The sequence below is a fragment of the Salvelinus namaycush genome, chromosome 4 (genome assembly GCF_016432855.1).
Source record: "Salvelinus namaycush isolate Seneca chromosome 4, SaNama_1.0, whole genome shotgun sequence".
Classification (NCBI taxonomy): Eukaryota; Metazoa; Chordata; class Actinopteri; order Salmoniformes; family Salmonidae; genus Salvelinus; species Salvelinus namaycush.
In genome coordinates, this window is record NC_052310.1 from 60710888 (window position 1) to 60728573 (window position 17686).

Genomic DNA, 17686 nt, shown 5'->3' on the forward strand with positions numbered 1-17686 from the left:
TTAACAAGTCCAAGACACCAGATGAAAGATAAACTTCTTGTGAATCAAACCAACATGTCCGATTTTTAAAATGTTTTACAGGGAAGACAAAATATGTACATCTATTAGCTAACCACGTTAGCAAATGACACCACTTTTCTAACTCCATCAGTTTCTTACTCCATCAGGTGCTATCACAAATTCGACCAAATAAAGATATAAATAGCCACTAACCAAGAAACAAATTCATCAGATGACAGTCTGATAACATATTTATTGTATAGCATATTTTTTTCGAAAAATGTGCATATTTCAGGTATAAATCATATTTTACATTTCAGCTACAAATCAGAAAGTGCACCGAAAGCAGCCATAATATTTACAGACACCAACAGACACCAACGTCAAATAGCTTATTACTCATCATAAAACATTTCCGAAAAATATATAGTTTGCAGCAATTGAAAGATAGGCAACTTGTGATTCCAAACAATATTTCCGATTTATTAAATGTTTTACAGCGAAAACAAAATGTATCGCTATATTAGCGTAGCCACAATAGAGAGACACATTTGGGCGCCCACGACCCGTTCACATGCACGACAGATATATGAAATAACATCATAAAATGAGTCTTACTTTGGCTGATCTTTCATCAGAATGTTGAAACAGGCGTCCTCTGTCCAGATGAGTCGTTGTTTCGTTTCAGAATGAGAAATATCCCTGTTCATTTACCATTTCCAGTAGCCGTGGCCCAACGTAAACACAGTCATACGACGGAACACGGCAAAACTCCCGAATAAAGTTTCAATAATCTGATTAAACTATATTGAAAAAACATACATTACGATGATATGGTCACATATATCCAAAAAATTTCGAGCCGGAGACGTTAGCCGTTCGTTAGGAAGGCAAAACAGAAGTCCATCCCACTTCCTTCAGAATACCGGAAGTGGGCGCTCAGGTCAAAGAAATAGGTTTTTTTCCACCACAGACCAAGAGGAGCAAAAAAATTTCTTCTCTGACATCCTCTTTACACCAATAGGAAGGCGTATAGACTGTCAGCAGACTCCTAGGTGTTAAGACCATGTATAGGCATCAGATTGAAAAGAGCATAGATTTCTGACATTTCACTTCCTGGTCAGGAAAAGTGCTGCAGAAGGACTTGTGTTTCACTCAGAGAAATAATTCCAACTGTTTTAGAAACTAGAAAGTGTTTTCTATCCAAAAAGAATAATAATATTCATATTGTACGAGCAAGATTTGAGTAGGAGGCCGTTTGAAATGGGCACGATTTCACTGGCTACTCAACACTTTGCCTTGCAGCCATAAGAAGTTAAGTAAAAATACTTTAATGTACTACTTAAGTCAATGTTTTGGGTATCTGTACTTTACTATTTCTATTTTTGACAACTTTTACTTTTACTTCACTACATTTCTATTGGAAATAATGTACTTTTTACTCCATAAATTTTTCCTGACACCCAAAAGTACTTGTTACATTTTGAATGCTTAGCAGGACAGGAAAATTGTCCAATTCATGCACTAATCAAGAGAACATCCCTGGTCATCTCTACTGCCTCTAATCTGGCGGATTCACGAACCAACGCAACCAAAATTCTTTGTGTTGGGATGTGCCCCTGGTTATCCGAAATTAAAATGATTTGCTTAATATAAGGAATTTGAAATGATTTATACTTTTACTTTTGATACTTAAGTGTATATGAGCAATTACATTTACTTTTGATACATAAGTATATTTAAAACCAAATACTTTTAGACTTTTACTCAAGTAGTATTTTACTGGGTGACTTTCAACTTTTACTTGAGTCATTTTCTATTAAGATGTCTTTACTTATACTCAAGTATGACAATTGGGTACTTCTTCCACCACTACTTCTAGACACAGTAACACTCTTCCCGCTAAGAGGCCCCTCTTAGTCAACAGCATCCACAAGGACATTTACAGGTATGTGGAAGAAGAGAGAGAGGCTGTGTTGGAAAGTCGCTCCCCTCCAAACTTTGTACCCCGTCTGTCCCCCCCATGTACACACAAAATTGTCTTGTAAGTTAGTGTTGTTGTGGTATGTTATACTTTTGTAGTTTGATGTTCAGGAGGTACTATCACATGAGTAACTTCATACCACTATTGCAGTACAGATACTGTATCCTGGTCTTACTGATCTTGATCTTACTGATATCCTTGGATGAATTCTATCAATTCACTTGGAGCCGGTACTGAAAGTAGTCCAATTTGCACTTCATGAACAGTTGCTGCAATCTTGCCCATATGGGAGTATTGTCCACAGTTGTAGGCTACCACACACATCCTTACCCACTCTTGGCCTTTGTTTGTTTGATGTTAAGTTGATTTATGTTGTGTTTTTATAACATGCTTTTATTTAGATTTTTTTTTAATTGTCTTGAGTGAAGTTCCACGCTGCCTGCATGTCTAAAGACTAGCTCAATGGTGCGCTCCAGTGTTGTCACAGCAAAGCGCCGCTCTTTCACACAACGAGTTCTCAGGTTTACAGACAAGATCACCATTAGGTAAGACACACACGCAGACACAGACACAGACACAGACACAGACACAGACACAGACACAGACACACACACACACACACACACACACACACACACACACACACACACACACACACACACACACACACACACACACAGACAGACAGACAGACAGACAGACAGACAGACAGACAGACAGACAGACAGACAGACAGACAGACAGACAGACAGACAGACAGACAGACAGACAGACAGACAGACAGACCTTTAGCCCTCAATGACCTCCTCATACCATGGTCAAGGACTCTTCTGAGAACCGGAGAACAGGTCACCGTGACTACCTGACTACCCTACTATCTGACAACATCTTCCATTGCCGTGACTGTAATCAATCACCTAATCACTCGAAACCAGGTTCAGACTAGCATGTCCTTTATGATTTGGGTATCTAACATTTCTTTCTTTTCCATTTTTCTCTTCTTTTTTCTGCATCTCCTCCTGTCCTGTTTTCTCCTCTCCTGCATTGGATGGCATGTTATTGGGCTAGTGATCTACAGCCTTCTCTTGACAGGGTTAAGACTAGGAGCGCTAGCACCAACTGTCTGAACCCAGAAAGGAACCATAGTGTTCCTTCACCAGAGCCCAAAAGGTACCAGCCCACTGACTTGTACTCTGCACCCCACCTCCTACACTCTTTTAGTGTGTGTGTGTGTGTGTGTGTGTGTGTGTGTGTGTGTGTGTGTGTGTGTGTGTGTGTGTGTGTGTGTGTGTGTGTGTGTGTGTGTGTGTGTGTGGTGGGGGGGGTCTCATGGAGTGAGTGTTTGTACATAGCTACTTTGTGAGAGGACATAAAGGGAGGGTCCCTTTTTTTGTGATAACAGCCTTAAACTGAGACTCGGACATTTGATAGACCCATGAAGTCGATAAAGCCCCTATGAGAGTGCAGGTGATCATGTGTTTCTCTGTGTGTCCACCGGGGGTGCTGCGGGTCTCAGCTGCTCCCAGTCTCTGCCCCGCAGACGCCCCGCCAGCCCCAGGATTCTAATCCAACACGCCTCCCCAGAAGACGACAGGTACCCCCTTCCCATCCGGCCCCATCCCCCCCTGTTAGCAGCTGACCCCAACCTTAACCCCCACACCTGTACTAAACCCCAACAAACAGTGTAATAGCTAGCTAACCTCTAACCCTAAACGTATCCCAATCAATAATTTTGCTCAATGGGACTATTTTCAGGGTCTTTTGGCATAGAATCTGGTGGCCTAGTGTCTTGTGCTCTAATATGTTCTTTAGAATCACTGTGGCTTGTAGTTTGGATTCTAGAATGTAACAGCCTGTAGGTTGTGTTCTACAATCTAGTTTGTGTTCTAGCATTCTGCCGTGTAAACGTTGTGTTCTAAAATCCTTGCAGCCTCTATCTTCTCATGAAGAATGCCTGTGCTGTTTTGCTTTTCGCTTGTGGAGTTGTAGTCTATGAATTGAGGGATTTCAGAAGCTTTTGTCTGTTTGTTGCATGCCAACTGAGCTTTTCTCATTATCACTAATGTTTGTCTTTCATATTCATAACAAAAGACACATAATTCAGGATTCAAAGTTGAGTTTATATCTATGTAAGTCACAAGTGGTGTGTTTGTGTCTGTCTGTGAATGTGTATCTGTGTTTCTCATCATGTCATCTCATCACCTTCATGTTTGTGGTATGTATGAAACAGATGGATGATGGAGGGTCTAGTTCCTAGACAAGAGACAGTAAACCACCTCAGTGCAAAGAAGAGGTACACACACACACACACACACACACACACACACACACACACACACACACACACACACACACACACACACACACACACACACACACACACACACACACACACACACACACACACACACACACACACAGTACTTGTTCAATGAATGCATGAGTGTGTGATGCTTCCTCATGATCTTTGTTCCATATTCCATTGTTGTGTATTGACAACACAGAGGCAGCTACATCAAATCCATATCTTAACTTGCTTCTGTAGAGCATAAGGCTGTCCGATTCATTATGAATAGAGAATCAGACTTCTCTCACTTACCCCAGCTGTTTACCCCTCTCCCATACTCCATTCATTTATTCATCCCTCCATCCGATTCTTTCTGTTTTCCACTCATCCCCCAATTTCCCAGGCAAACTCGGACCCTGGACTCATCAACCTGTCACAATCTGGGAAAGAAGCTCCCTGGCAGAGACAGGTAAGGTGGCCAACCATAACATATACCCAGATTTTTGTGTTTCAACATCATCACTTCCGGCCCAATCCTTAAACTTTCATTAAAATCTCCCATTCACATCAGTACAGGATTAAAGTGAAAGCTTGAGTTGAGCATGTGCATCTCATTGTGGGTTTCATCCTGTCATCATAGACTGTCCCATCTCATGAGTTCCCAGAGTAGGATGAAGTTCCCCATAGACATCTAAGATCAGTTTTCCCCCATAATAATTTAGGTTTGTGGGTAAACTGATCCTAGAGTGGTGGTCTACCTCTTTTCTGTTCACCAGTTCATCCACAGTACCACTATTTAAACTTTGATTTTGGAATTAACTATTACTTTAAGAGGTTGTCAGCTGTACCTGTACTGTACGACAGTGGTTAGCATCAGGGGTTGGAACCAATTTCTTTTCCTAATAATTTCATCCAGAACAGAAACATAATTTTTTGAGTTCCATTCCACTTTTCCCAAAAAAGTTACTGTTTATTTCGTTCCTTTCTGTTCCTTTTTAAACCTCTGAAATATATATTTTTTACATTTAGCTCGACATTAAATGACTTCACCAATGGATAGAGCAGCTTGCTATGGAGCGGGCAAGCTATGTACATGCATTGGACAGACAAGTGTAGGGTAGGATGTAAAAATGTTTTGCTGGTGAGGATAATGCTGGGCATCTTGTTTTTATGACATGCATTATCTGAATTAGGCCCACAGATTTATAACTACGGAGGAGTGGCTTATATGAAGGAACTTTAAATGTCTTTGAACTTCAAAGAGTTGACTTAACTAATGTTGGACCAGAGCTAGCCCTTGATCATGACTCTCCGTTACATTACATTACACTTAATGGTGCCTAGAGTTTTCGAGAGCTAGACCAGAGCTACCTAATAAGCTAGCTAGACAACAAGCTTGTGTGTGCAGAGCGGCACCAGTTATTAAAATAAAAACACGGCTTACCTTTTTGTAGTTAATGAATCCAATGTGAAACTATAGTATTCTTAACTAGCATTGAAAAAGTAAATCTATTGTTCTCTAATTTGCATAGGCGCTTAGTTGCATTTTTTTGTGGGATTGTTAACCGATTCCCATGCTTTTAAATAATGGTTCTGTTCTGGAACAGTATAGATCACCTTCGTTCTCGGGTCTGGTTCGGTTCCTTGAAAAATGTCATTCTTTTATGGTTTTTGGTTCACTTCCCTGAACCAGTTCCAACCCCAATTCAACAGCTCAGACACAAGACTTATGTGGCAGGGTCTACAGACAATCACAGACTACAAAGGGAAAACCAGCCACGTCGGGGATACCGACGTCTTGCTTCCGGACAAGCTAAACACGTACTTTGCCCGCTTTGAGGATAACACAGTGCCATCAACTTGGCCCGCTCCCAAGGACTGTGAGCTCTTGTTCTCCGTGGCTGACGTGAGTAAGACATTTAAGCGTGTTAACCCTCCCAAGGTTTCCGGCCCAGACGGAATCCATAGCCGCGTCCTCAGAGCATGCGCAGACCAGCTTGCTGGAGTGTTTTCGGACATATTCAATCTCTCCCTGTCCCAGTCTACTTCAAGATATCCACCATTGTTCCTGTACCCTGTACTGAAAGCAAAGGTAACTGAACTAAATGACTATCGCCCTGTAGCACTCATGAAGTGCTTTGAGAGGCTAGTTAAGGATCATATCACCTCTACCTTACCTGACACCCTAAACCCGCTTCAATTTGCCTACCGCCCTAATAGGTGCAAAGATGATGCAATCGCCATAGCACTGCACACTGCCCTGTCCCATCTGGACAAGAGGAATACCTATGTAAGAATGCTATTCATTGACTATAGCTCAGCATTCAACAACATAGTACCCTCCAAGCTCATCATTAAGCTCGGTGCCCTGGGTCTGAACCCCGCATTGTGCCACTGGGTCCTGGACTTCCTGATTGGCCGCCCCCAGGTGGTGAAGGTAGGAAACAACACCTCCACTTCGCTGATCCTCAACACAGCGGCCTCTCAAGTGTGCGTGCTTAGTGCCCTCCTGTACTCCCTATTCACCCATGACTGACTGGCCACGCATGCCTCCAACTCAATCATCAAGTTTGCAGACGACACAATAGTAGTAGGCCTGATTACCAAAAATGACGAGACAGCCTACAGGGAGATGAGGGCCCTGGGAGAGTAGTGCCAGGAAAATAACCTCTAACTCAACGTCAACAAAACAAAGGAGTTGATCGTGGACTTCAGGAAACAGCAGAGGGAGCATGCCCCTATCCATATCGACGGGTCCGCAGTGGAGAAGGTGGAAAGCTTGAAATTAATTGGCGTACACATCACTGACGATCTGAAATGGTCCACCCACACAGACAGTGTGGCGAAGAAGGGGCAACAGTGCATATGTATATACTGTATTCTATTCTACTGTATTTTAGTCAAAGCCACTCCGACATTACTCAATCTAATATTGAAATATTCCTTAATTCCATTATTTTACTTTTAGATTTGTGAGTATTGTTGTGAACCGTTTTTAGATACTACTGCACTGCTAGAAACGACTGTTCTGTTGGAGCTAGGAACACAAGCACTTTGCTGCACCTGCAATAACATCTGCTAAAGATGTGTATGTGACCAATAACATTTGATTTGAACCCATGGTTAGCATGGTGATGCTGACGTTAGCATGAAAGCATGGGTCAGGATTCACTGATATGTTTTTACATGTCTATACTGATTTCAACATGTTTGACAATGTTTATTTATTTATTTTTTTCATATGTTTTCCGTCCTTTCCTTTCATTGCTTTTCTTTTAGTCTATATTCTGTTCTTTTTCTTTTTTCCTTTTTGCATGCTGCTTTGCGCTGTGCGACGGTGTGCACACGGTGTGTATGGTGTGTATGGTGTGTGTGTATGGTGTGTATGGTGTGTGGGGGGCCCCAAGAATAAGCCCACCTCCATCTTGAGGGCATCCCGAGGACGACCCCCTCCCCTGCGGCCACTCGGTAAGGGGAACCTCCGGGGTTCCCGGGCTCACCCCAAACAAACAGGTGCTGACCTCTGACCCCTCACCTCTGACCCCCTGGAGGAGTGGTGAGAGAGAGAGAGAGAGAGAGAGAGAGAGAGAGAGAGAGAGAGAGAGAGAGAGAGAGAGAGAGAGAGAGAGAGAGAGAGAGAGAGAGCTGTTACCTTCTTCCTCTGTGATCCCACTGCCTTTAATGCAGACACACTATTTATTTGACGTTGTACTCCAGCCCTGGGCCAATGTGTGGTGGGTTGTGTATGTAAGTGTATGTGTCGTATGTGTTTATACAATGGGTGGGTCTAATCCTGAATGCTGATTGATGTCTATTCCACAAGTTACCACCGGCTAAATCTATGTTGTTAAAATGCCTATTTACTCTGTTCCATCTGACTGCACAATCCACTGTCTCATCTGCCCAGCCAGGCTATTTGTAAAAGCATCTAGACATTACCTCACATTTCCTTTAGACTAACATTTCGTTTTCAACAGCGGAGATTTGTATAAACATTGCTGTCTGTCTCTCCCACAATTACAACATTGTTTCAATATTCAAATTCGATCTCCAGCTGTCGCATAGTAATGAACGAGTCAGGAGTCGGGATGAGACAGACAGGCAGGCAGCATTTCTCAGCCAGTCGAAATCATGAATCAGAATCATTTTTATGGATATATACAAAGAAATATCACTTGAAAAAAGGTCAAACCAAACTACATGCAGCTATTTGGCAGTCTTTCCAGCTTCAGTTTGAAGTGATTGTGTTCGCTGTGGTCTTGGTTAGGTCCTCTGAACAACAGTGTCCTGACGAGAGAGCACGTTTTCAATGTCAGGTGAAATCACGCCTCATTAACTCATTGTTATGGATGTATCCAAATAAATGTCACGAGAAAACATCTTAGACAAATGGAAATGCAGCTGCTTTGTTGATCTTGCTGTTTGTCGTGACTGTAAGTTAGCTGTCGTTGGCTAGCTAGCAAGCAAGGGATAAGAACTGCCAGTCAGTATGGCAGTAGAACATTTAGAACGGGTCACGTCCATAAACACAGAACAAAAAGACTGAACGACAGGGTCGCGTCTCTGGCAACCGAATTGATAGAACGAATCACCAGCCGGCTTGGGTAGGAACCCTGGATTTGTGTCGGGACTATATCTTGTGGAAGGATGAAAATATTGTGAATAATGAGTGAGAAAGTTACAGACGCATAAATATCATACCCCCAAGACATGATAAACTCCCCTGTTATTATTGGTGAGAGGTTGGCATGTCTTGGGGGTATGACATTTGTGTGCCTGTAACTTTCTCACTCATTATTCATAATTCATTCAGGATTATCCATAACCTAGGAGTCACAAGCTTGATCTAGTCATTCCGTGCTATGAATATGAGACCAAATACATAACTTTTTATTACTTTAATACACATAAGTACATTTTTCCCAATACTTTTGGTCCCCTAAAATGGAGGGACAATGTCAAAAAAGTGCTGTAATTCCTAAACGGTTCACCTGATATGGATTAAAATACCCTCAAGTTAAAGCTGACAGTGCACTTTAACCTCATAGTCATTGTATCATTTAAATTCCAAAGTGCTGGAGTACAGAGCCAAAAAAACAAAACAAATTGTCACTGTCCGAATACTTTTGGATCTCACTGTATGTGTACAAACTCTGTGTCCAGCAGTGAAAGGAATAGTTTGTGCTGCAGGATTTCCATGAAGAGATACATCCACTTGTTGTATCTCTCTCTCTCTCATTCTTTCATCCTTTTTCTTTCCATCTATCTCTCTCTCTCTCTCTCTCTCTCTCTCTCTCGCTCTCAGGGGCCCCCTCCAAGGTGGTGCGTCTCTGTCCTCCTCAGTGACATCCTCGTCAGCAGCTCGCAGGGTCAGACACCTCCCACAGGTCCCCGACAAGAGCAGCAGCCCCGTAGAACAAGGTGTGTGGCTTTCTTGTCTTGATTTTTTTCTGGAAACCTGAGTGAGTGAAAACTTGTGTGTGCTTATTTTTACTCATTCCTGTGTGTGTGTGTGTGTGTGTGTGTGTGTGTGTGTGTGTGTGTGTGTGTGTGTGTGTGTGTGTGTGTGTGTGTGTGTGTGTGTGTGTGTGTGTGTGTGTGTGTGTGTGTGTGTGTGTGTGTGTGTGTAGCTCTAGCAGCGGAGGAACGTGTTCGTCAGCTCCAGATGAAGGTGCAGCAGAGGGATTCCTACAGTTCTGCTGCTCTCTCCACTTCCAGCAGGGACCTGGAGAGGGCGCTTAAGAGCAAACGCGAGGTCAGTCACCTGTCACTAGAGGTCAGCCAATAACCCCCTGTCTGTCTCCCTCTCCATCTCTTTCTGTTCCTCTCTCTGTCCCTCTCTCTCTCGCTCCCCATATCTCTGTCCCTCTCTCTCTCGCTCTCCATATCTCTGTCCTTCCCCCATCTCTCTCTGTCCCTCTCTCTCTCACTCCCCATATCTCTGTTCCTCTCTCTCTTGCTCCCCATATCTCTGTCCCTCCCTCCATCTCTCTCTGTCCCTCTCTCTCTTCACTCCCCATATCTCTGTCCCTCTCTCTCATTCCCCATATCTCTGTCCCTCTCACCATCTCTCTCTGTCCCTCTCTCTCTCGCTCCCCATATCTCTGTTCCTCTCTCTCTTGCTCCCCATATCTATGTCCCTCCCTCCATCTCTCTATGTCCCTCTCTCTCTCAGGTCCCATATCTCTTTCCCTCTCTCTCACTCTCCATCTTAATCTTGCCTCTCTCACCCCTCACTCATCTATCGCCCCTCTCAAATCAAAACAATTCAATTCAGTTTTTTATTTGCATTAAAAACATGTGTATATATCTTCTCGTCCTCTCTCTCTCTCTAGCTGTATAAGGACCAGAGGAGAACCAGCTGTGAGAATGTATCCCGCAAGTCTTCAGACAGTGATGTCAGCGACGTGTCAGCCATCTCTCGCACCAGCAATGCCTCCCGCATCAGTAGTACCAGCTACATGTCCATCCAGTCAGAGAGACCCCGGGGACGCTTCAAGTAAATAGAACCAAACATACACACACACACACACACACACACACACACACACACACACACACACACACACACACACACACACACACACACACACACACACACACACACACACACACACACACACACACACACACACACACACACACACACACACTCCTGTGTGTTGCAGTAATGTCTACAACATGTATTTGTCTGTCTGTATGTATAGCAAGGCGGTCCGTGCGTCAGGCCAGAGCATGTTGAAGAGCACCAGCGTGAGCGGTGAGATCTATGGCATTGAGCGCACAGACGGCAGCCAATCAGATACAGCATTGGGCGGGGGCAAGAAGCGGCGCTCCAGCCTCAGCCAACGGGTGGTGGCCATCGTGGGCCTGCCCTCCAGACGCAGCTGCAGCACCTCACAACTCACCTCCCAGAAAGGTAACACAGACAGACCACAAAAACAAGACGATCATACACACGCCCTGGATCCAGCAGCCATCTGACAACCTGTTGGTATTGTTCATGCATGGTTGTGTGTTTACTGTGTGTTTGCTGTGTGTGTGCAATAAGAAGCAGTGGGGGTGGATACCAAGAAGAAGGGCAAGAAAAAGAACAAAATCCAGATCCAGCGGAGTACAGAGGTGGGTATGGCTGTAGAGTACCCCCGCCAGGCCAGCAGAGACTCCACCGACGGCAGCATGAACAGCTACAGCTCTGAGGGGAAGTCAGTATCTCTAGCCTCTCTCAGTCTCTTTGACTGTAGCGGTAGTGTCATTCTCAATGCTTATCCGGTCTAACATTATTCAGTAGTCTAACCGCAGTGTGCGTGCGCGTGTGTGCGTGCGCGTGCGTGCGTGTGTGTGTGTGTGTGTGTGTGTGTGTGTGTGTGTGTGTGTGTGTGTGTGTGTGTGTGTGTGTGTGTGTGTGTGTGTGTGTGCGCGTGTGTATTCCAGTCTAATCTTCTCGGGGATGAGGCTGGGGGCTGACAGTCAGTTTAGTGATTTCCTGGATGGCCTTGGCCCCGCCCAACTGGTGGGCCGGCAAACATTAGCCACACCTGCCATGGGTGAGTGGCACAAAGGACTTGTGTAACCTGACATAACATACTACATGCGGTATGAAACATTCATTGAACTGGATAAGATATATTGTGTGTTTTACAGGAGATGTTCAAATTGGAATGATGGATAAAAAAGGCCAGCTGGAGGTAGAGGTGATCAGGGCACGTGGCCTTAACCCCAAACCAGGGTCCAGATCACTCCCAGGTACCACACACACCGACGCACAAAAGCACAAATGCACGCACTCACCCACCTACCCACACACAGACAGATACTGTAAGTGTGTTTCTTCTCCATACCCTCATTCCTTTCTACCCCCCACCTCTCTCTCGCTGCAGCTCCCTATGTCAAGGTGTACCTGCTGGATAACGGTGCCTGTAAAGCCAAAAAGAAAACCAAGATTGCACGTAAAACCCTGGAGCCACTCTACCAGCAGGCCCTGCTGTTTGAAGAGAGCCCACAGGGGAAGATCCTCCAGGTAATAAAACCATGGAGCTGTACTGTGTGTGTTTGTGCATGCGTGTTTCCTTGGCCTAACATATCTCTCTCACCTTCCACAGGTAATAGTCTGGGGCGACTACGGGCGACTGGACCACAAATGCTTCATGGGAGTTGCACAGATCCTATTGGAGGAGCTGGACCTCTCTAGCACAGTGATTGGCTGGTACAAACTGTTTCCCCCTTCCTCATTGGTGGACCCTACGTTAGCCTCGCTCACGCGGCGGGCATCCCAGACATCCCTGGACAGCTCAGGACCAGCTAATATGCGCTCTTAGTGACCACAACGCAACCACAACCCCAAATGGACCACAAATGACCAGAGTGCATGACCACATACCTAGGGCCAATTTCCCTTAGGGCAATAGAGCAAATCAGACAGAGAGAAAAAATAGATAAATAGAGAGAGATAGAAAGGAAGGAAAGGAGATAGAGAACTAGCCAATCAGAGCTTACCTGGATTCTGACAATCACTTCCCATACCTCCCTCCCTTCCCTCTTCCCACCTTTCTCTGGGCTGCTGGGGCCTTACTCCTGAGTCTCACCTCTTGTATTTGTCCTCCTCTCTGACATCTCTTTTCTTTGTCTCCTCTTTGTCCATTCCTCCTCTCCCGCCGTCGGGTGTGTTATGGCACGTGCTCCTGAGATAGAAGGGACTCATGCAGCCCACTCTGTTAGGTGGCACAAGGGATGTCAGCCCAGGCTTGGTGAAGCCAATCAGTGAAGAGGTTATTGTGAGGACATAAAGAGCGTGCAGGAGACAAAGAGAAAAGATTGATGATGCCCTGCCGACAGTTGCCCATCAAAATGTGTTTCAGCATTGATGCCGTCATGGCGTCACTATAGGTGTCTGTGAGGGTTGGCATGGTTGCACAATCTGTTAGGGAAGGGAGTCTGCACTGGTGGAAAAAACACTTGTTCTAAGATCAAAGCAAGCACAAAAGCTTGATTATTTTTTGGGACAAGGATTGATTATGAAAGAGAAAGAAAAACAGAGGCCAAATTATGGTTAGATATATTTTATTCTATTTGCCTCGAGTTCAGAAAGGTACCATGTGGTGCAGACTCCCTGTGTGTGTATTTGTTTTCGAATGACGGTGGTCTGCAGACCTGCAGAGGTCTTGTCACACCCCCATCTCTCGTCCCGCCCCCGCGAGCGAGGCAGACGCAGCATGACTCGGGACCCCGGCCCAAGCTGCATGCACATTTTTTTGTAAAACAAAAGCCAGACAAATTACTTAAAAAAAGAAAAAAGACTAAATGTGTGTTAGTTCCACATACTTTAGGCCAGCTTGTATGTTGCATGTACTTGTACAGTTTGCCCGTACTGAATATGAATACAAACAGAAAAGCCATCCGCCTTCCAAGGGCGGACACCGGGGGAATAAGCTCCGCCCAGGCCACACCTCCAACTCTGGGTATGAATTTCCATAATAGGAAGTCTCCAAAAAGCCTTTTTTATTTTCTTGTGTTCCTTTTGAACCCTTTGGAGAGTAGTGCTGTATCATAGTACTGAGCAAACTGGAACCCCCTAGTTATCTGAGGATCTAGGTGCTTTAACAGTAGTCTATGACAGTGGGGCTAGAAACAGAGGTAGAGAATGTGTGTATAAAAACAGAGCTTAATGTATATGAAGTAAAATTATGACTTGACAGAAATTATAAAGATATAGATATATGATTATCAAATGAGTGTATCTGACTGCACGCATTACCTACGCGCACACACATGTTGTCAATATGAGTCAGGGGGAGAAGTTTGACAATATTTACACACACACACACACACACACACAAAACGATCCAAACATTCCTGGTCCTATGGAAACAGATCAGAGCCCCATGCCCTGTGCTGCGAGAGACGCTGAGCGGTGCCCAACCACAAGAGGGAGCCAACAGACCTTTCAGTTTCTCGAAATAGCAGCCAACACCAACATGACTATTTGCAACACACTCCATCTTGTTTCTTTAACCGCAAACTTGAAAACCCCCTATTTTCTCATGGTTTGGACTGAACTTAAAAGCCAATGAAAATCTTGTTTGCTGACCTTTCAGTTGAACACCTTGCGGTTAGGCCCACTGCCCTTTCCTTTGTCAGTATTACTCCATGATACTGATTGTTTACAGTCCATGGGTATCCACTCAAAACACGATATCTAGGAAAGAAGTATTCACTGCTACATTTCTTGTTTGTATAACAGATGTGGCTCTACTGACGTGTATGTTTTATATTCAAGAGTTCATTTTTATTATTTACAAATAAAAGACTGTGTGGAAGAAAAGGGTGAGCAAATCGACTCAAATGAATGTCAATGCACGGGTATACGATTTTGAGAACGACTAACTTATCTACTGCAAAATGGCTGCTGTACAAAGGAGCCATAACACAGGCCGTGTTTTTAAGCTCCAACATATTAAGGAATTGAACAACTTTCCCTTCCCTTCTCTTAACACTAAACCCTAACCATAACCCTTAACAAAGGTAGGTGCTGCACATCAGTGGTGGGCTGATATGGGTTGGCCCTTACAATGCCCCGACTTGAAAGCATTTGCAATGCTACTACAGCCTTTGTTCAGCATCATTCTCTATCAACTGTTGTTAGTGTTCATAACAATATAATTGATGCATGTCATAACTGCTTTAGGAAAGATAATTGATTCACATACCTGAGCTGTTGAAATAATCCCCAGTCTCAGAATACACCTTCAAATGTGTTGATTTTCACTGGTATTGACAATAACAAACCCTTTCCAATACTCCCACTTAGTGGTAGCAGTGGACACTGCCTTAGGCCTACCTACACCATGACTGCATTATTGTATGACTTGCATATTTTCAAAGACTGTGTCGGCCTATGGGGCAGCACAGGGCACATGCGTGCAACGTGCATGCAAGTTGTAGCCTGTAATGTAAACTATAACCAATATTTGTCAGGCGTTTGCAAACTATCGTATAGAATATACATTAAATTCTGAAAGTGAACGTAATGGACATTTCTCAGTAGCACACAGTGAAGGCATATTCAGTGGAAAAAAATGTGTTTATGCAGCCACATGTAGGCCTGTCGACCGCAAATATATTTATACCTAGGCCTATAGGTCTACATTTGGTTAACCTACAAACAATTCGTTTTGTATCTGAAAGGTTTTCCTGTTTTTAAAAGATCGATGCACATAGGCCTATGTGTTGCCAAGAGGCAGAGCAGAATAGTTTTGGCGAAATCTTGATGTTTGGTGCGCCAGATGAAATTGTTAAGTGGGGGGGGGGGGAATGTACGCTGTCCATGGTTCTGAAATGAACTGTTGCATAGGCTAATGCAACAGTTAGACCTAGTCCTAACAACCCACTCACCTTACATAGGTGTAGGACAGCATCCTGCAATAACTTATTTATCTGTCATATCACTTTTTAATTGACATGAACATTCTCCTCCATGGCAGTTTACATTTTTCCTCTACCAAATGTTCTCTACCCTACCTTTTTATTTGGCTTTCTCTACCTCTTTTTTTTCGCTTTGGTTAATATTTTCGTTGTGCTCATTTAGGCCTATGGATATTGCTGTCCTTGCGCTCTGACCTTTTGCGTGCTACATACATTGTTATTATAGACTACGTGCACACGCGCCTGCACATCACCCAAACAGATATCATGGCTGTGCCTATAGGACGGATATTAAGAATCATGTCAGAAGGAATGCTATTTTTCGTCCGTGTTAATCATTTGAACAGCGCCGAGTTAAACTCTCTGGGAGTCCATTAGATCATTAAAATAGACTGGTGTAACACCCGCCGAGTCATTACTACACGTTTCCCCGTAAGAGACTTCCACTCACCCTAAACACAGTTTAATCAAATTAGATAGCGGGCCATGTCTTGGGGTTTCTTCTATTGATATCCATTAAAAATACATGATTTATCACTAAGTTCTCTGAGGTATGTCCCATTCATCTGTCTGAATGTAATAAACGACACGCAGGCTATAAGAGGACAAACAGTTGGAATTAATTTACTTTGACAGGGAGAGACAATCCACAGTTCCACTGCATGGTGACATGCTTAGCCTATTTTGAGGACAGATTGTCAATTAAAAAAAACGTGATTAATAGCATAGTAATAATACTACTAATAATAGGCATAATAATAATAGTCTAATAATAATAATATGCATGGAAATATAAATAAGCCTAGATAAATAAATCACGATCATGTAATAGAGCAGACTAATACATTGCACCTGCATGATCAGCCCTATTGTGTGTCGAGCTTCACATAGCAAAACCGAATGTCTTTATAGCTACAACGACAACATAGGCCCAACACAACACAAATAGAGGGGAGGTTTTGTTTCACGAGAATGTGAGTTTTATCCGTTTGTCAAATAAGTATCAAAGATGGTTTTCATGTCTTTCAAAAACCGTAGCTTAACTATGTATTGGTCTGACCTTTCAGGTCTAGCGAAAAATAAATAAAAGAAAACTGAACAATTTCGTAAATAAAACTGCGGATTATATGAGGATTTCCCTCCACATCAATACATTGACTTTCAATTCACTACTCGTTTTTTCAGGAATACAAATGACATTGACCTATATCCTGGCGCACTGCGTCAATTCAATTGTCATATATTCGGCAAAACATTGTAAACTGCAGGCCTAGCCTAGTCCAAACAGGATGTTTTCCAACTAGGCCTCATTTTTAAAATAGTCGTTGAAACAGGTGATGCAACATGTAGGCCTGTAGACATTTTCATGAACCTTTTATCAGATTCTCCATTTGAAGTTGCCGTGTTCGTTGTTCTGTTAACATTAGCCTGCTTAACCTTGTTTAGAAATAATCTTACTCCCATGATTATACATTCTATTTCAATCGATATATTTGTTCCTGTAGATGGAGTAGACCTAGGCTAAAGAGGAGGAGTTGAGCATCAACATTGGAATTTCGATAGATCTCACATTTTTTCCAGCAAAGAACTCTAACCCTACTCGGATATAGACCTACCAATGTTCAAAGTCTTCATAGTGCAAGTCTCCTACAGGGAGTAAACCAGGAAATTGCCTATAGTGTACAATATTGTAGTATGTTGCCAATTACAAGTGGGAGCTCTTGGACTGGACTGCCCATGTATCTGTGATTTACTGATTGTTGACGCTAGAGGGCGTCTGAGTCCATGATTGTGGAAGTCATGCCAATGCCATGGCCACCTCAAAGCGAGTCAAAACTGAAAAATGGCATAGTCTGTATCTAGATAAGTTTCAAGGAGTGAATATATTATGCCTACCATGTGGGCTATCACTTACTTTTATGTTTGTGAATATATGAATACTGGTAGGCTTTGGCTTATTATTTATTAATTAGTACTTAGATGAACCTAAAAGT

General features: G+C 43.4%; 1 protein-coding gene across 1 annotated transcript in view; it reads left to right on the forward strand.

Moving 5' to 3' along the window:
* The window catches only part of LOC120045947 (regulating synaptic membrane exocytosis protein 1-like), a 78815-nt gene extending 66226 nt beyond the window's left edge, over window positions 1–12589 (forward strand). The window contains exons 17-26 of the mRNA XM_038990872.1: window positions 3501–3578; window positions 9615–9692; window positions 9990–10047; window positions 10607–10770; window positions 10940–11190; window positions 11323–11476; window positions 11706–11818; window positions 11916–12017; window positions 12152–12291; window positions 12374–12589. Of these exons, the coding sequence (XP_038846800.1) occupies window positions 3501–3578; window positions 9615–9692; window positions 9990–10047; window positions 10607–10770; window positions 10940–11190; window positions 11323–11476; window positions 11706–11818; window positions 11916–12017; window positions 12152–12291; window positions 12374–12589 (1354 nt within the window). The remainder of the gene's footprint in view (window positions 1–3500; window positions 3579–9614; window positions 9693–9989; window positions 10048–10606; window positions 10771–10939; window positions 11191–11322; window positions 11477–11705; window positions 11819–11915; window positions 12018–12151; window positions 12292–12373) is intronic.
* The last annotated feature ends 5097 nt before the right edge of the window (window positions 12590–17686 follow it).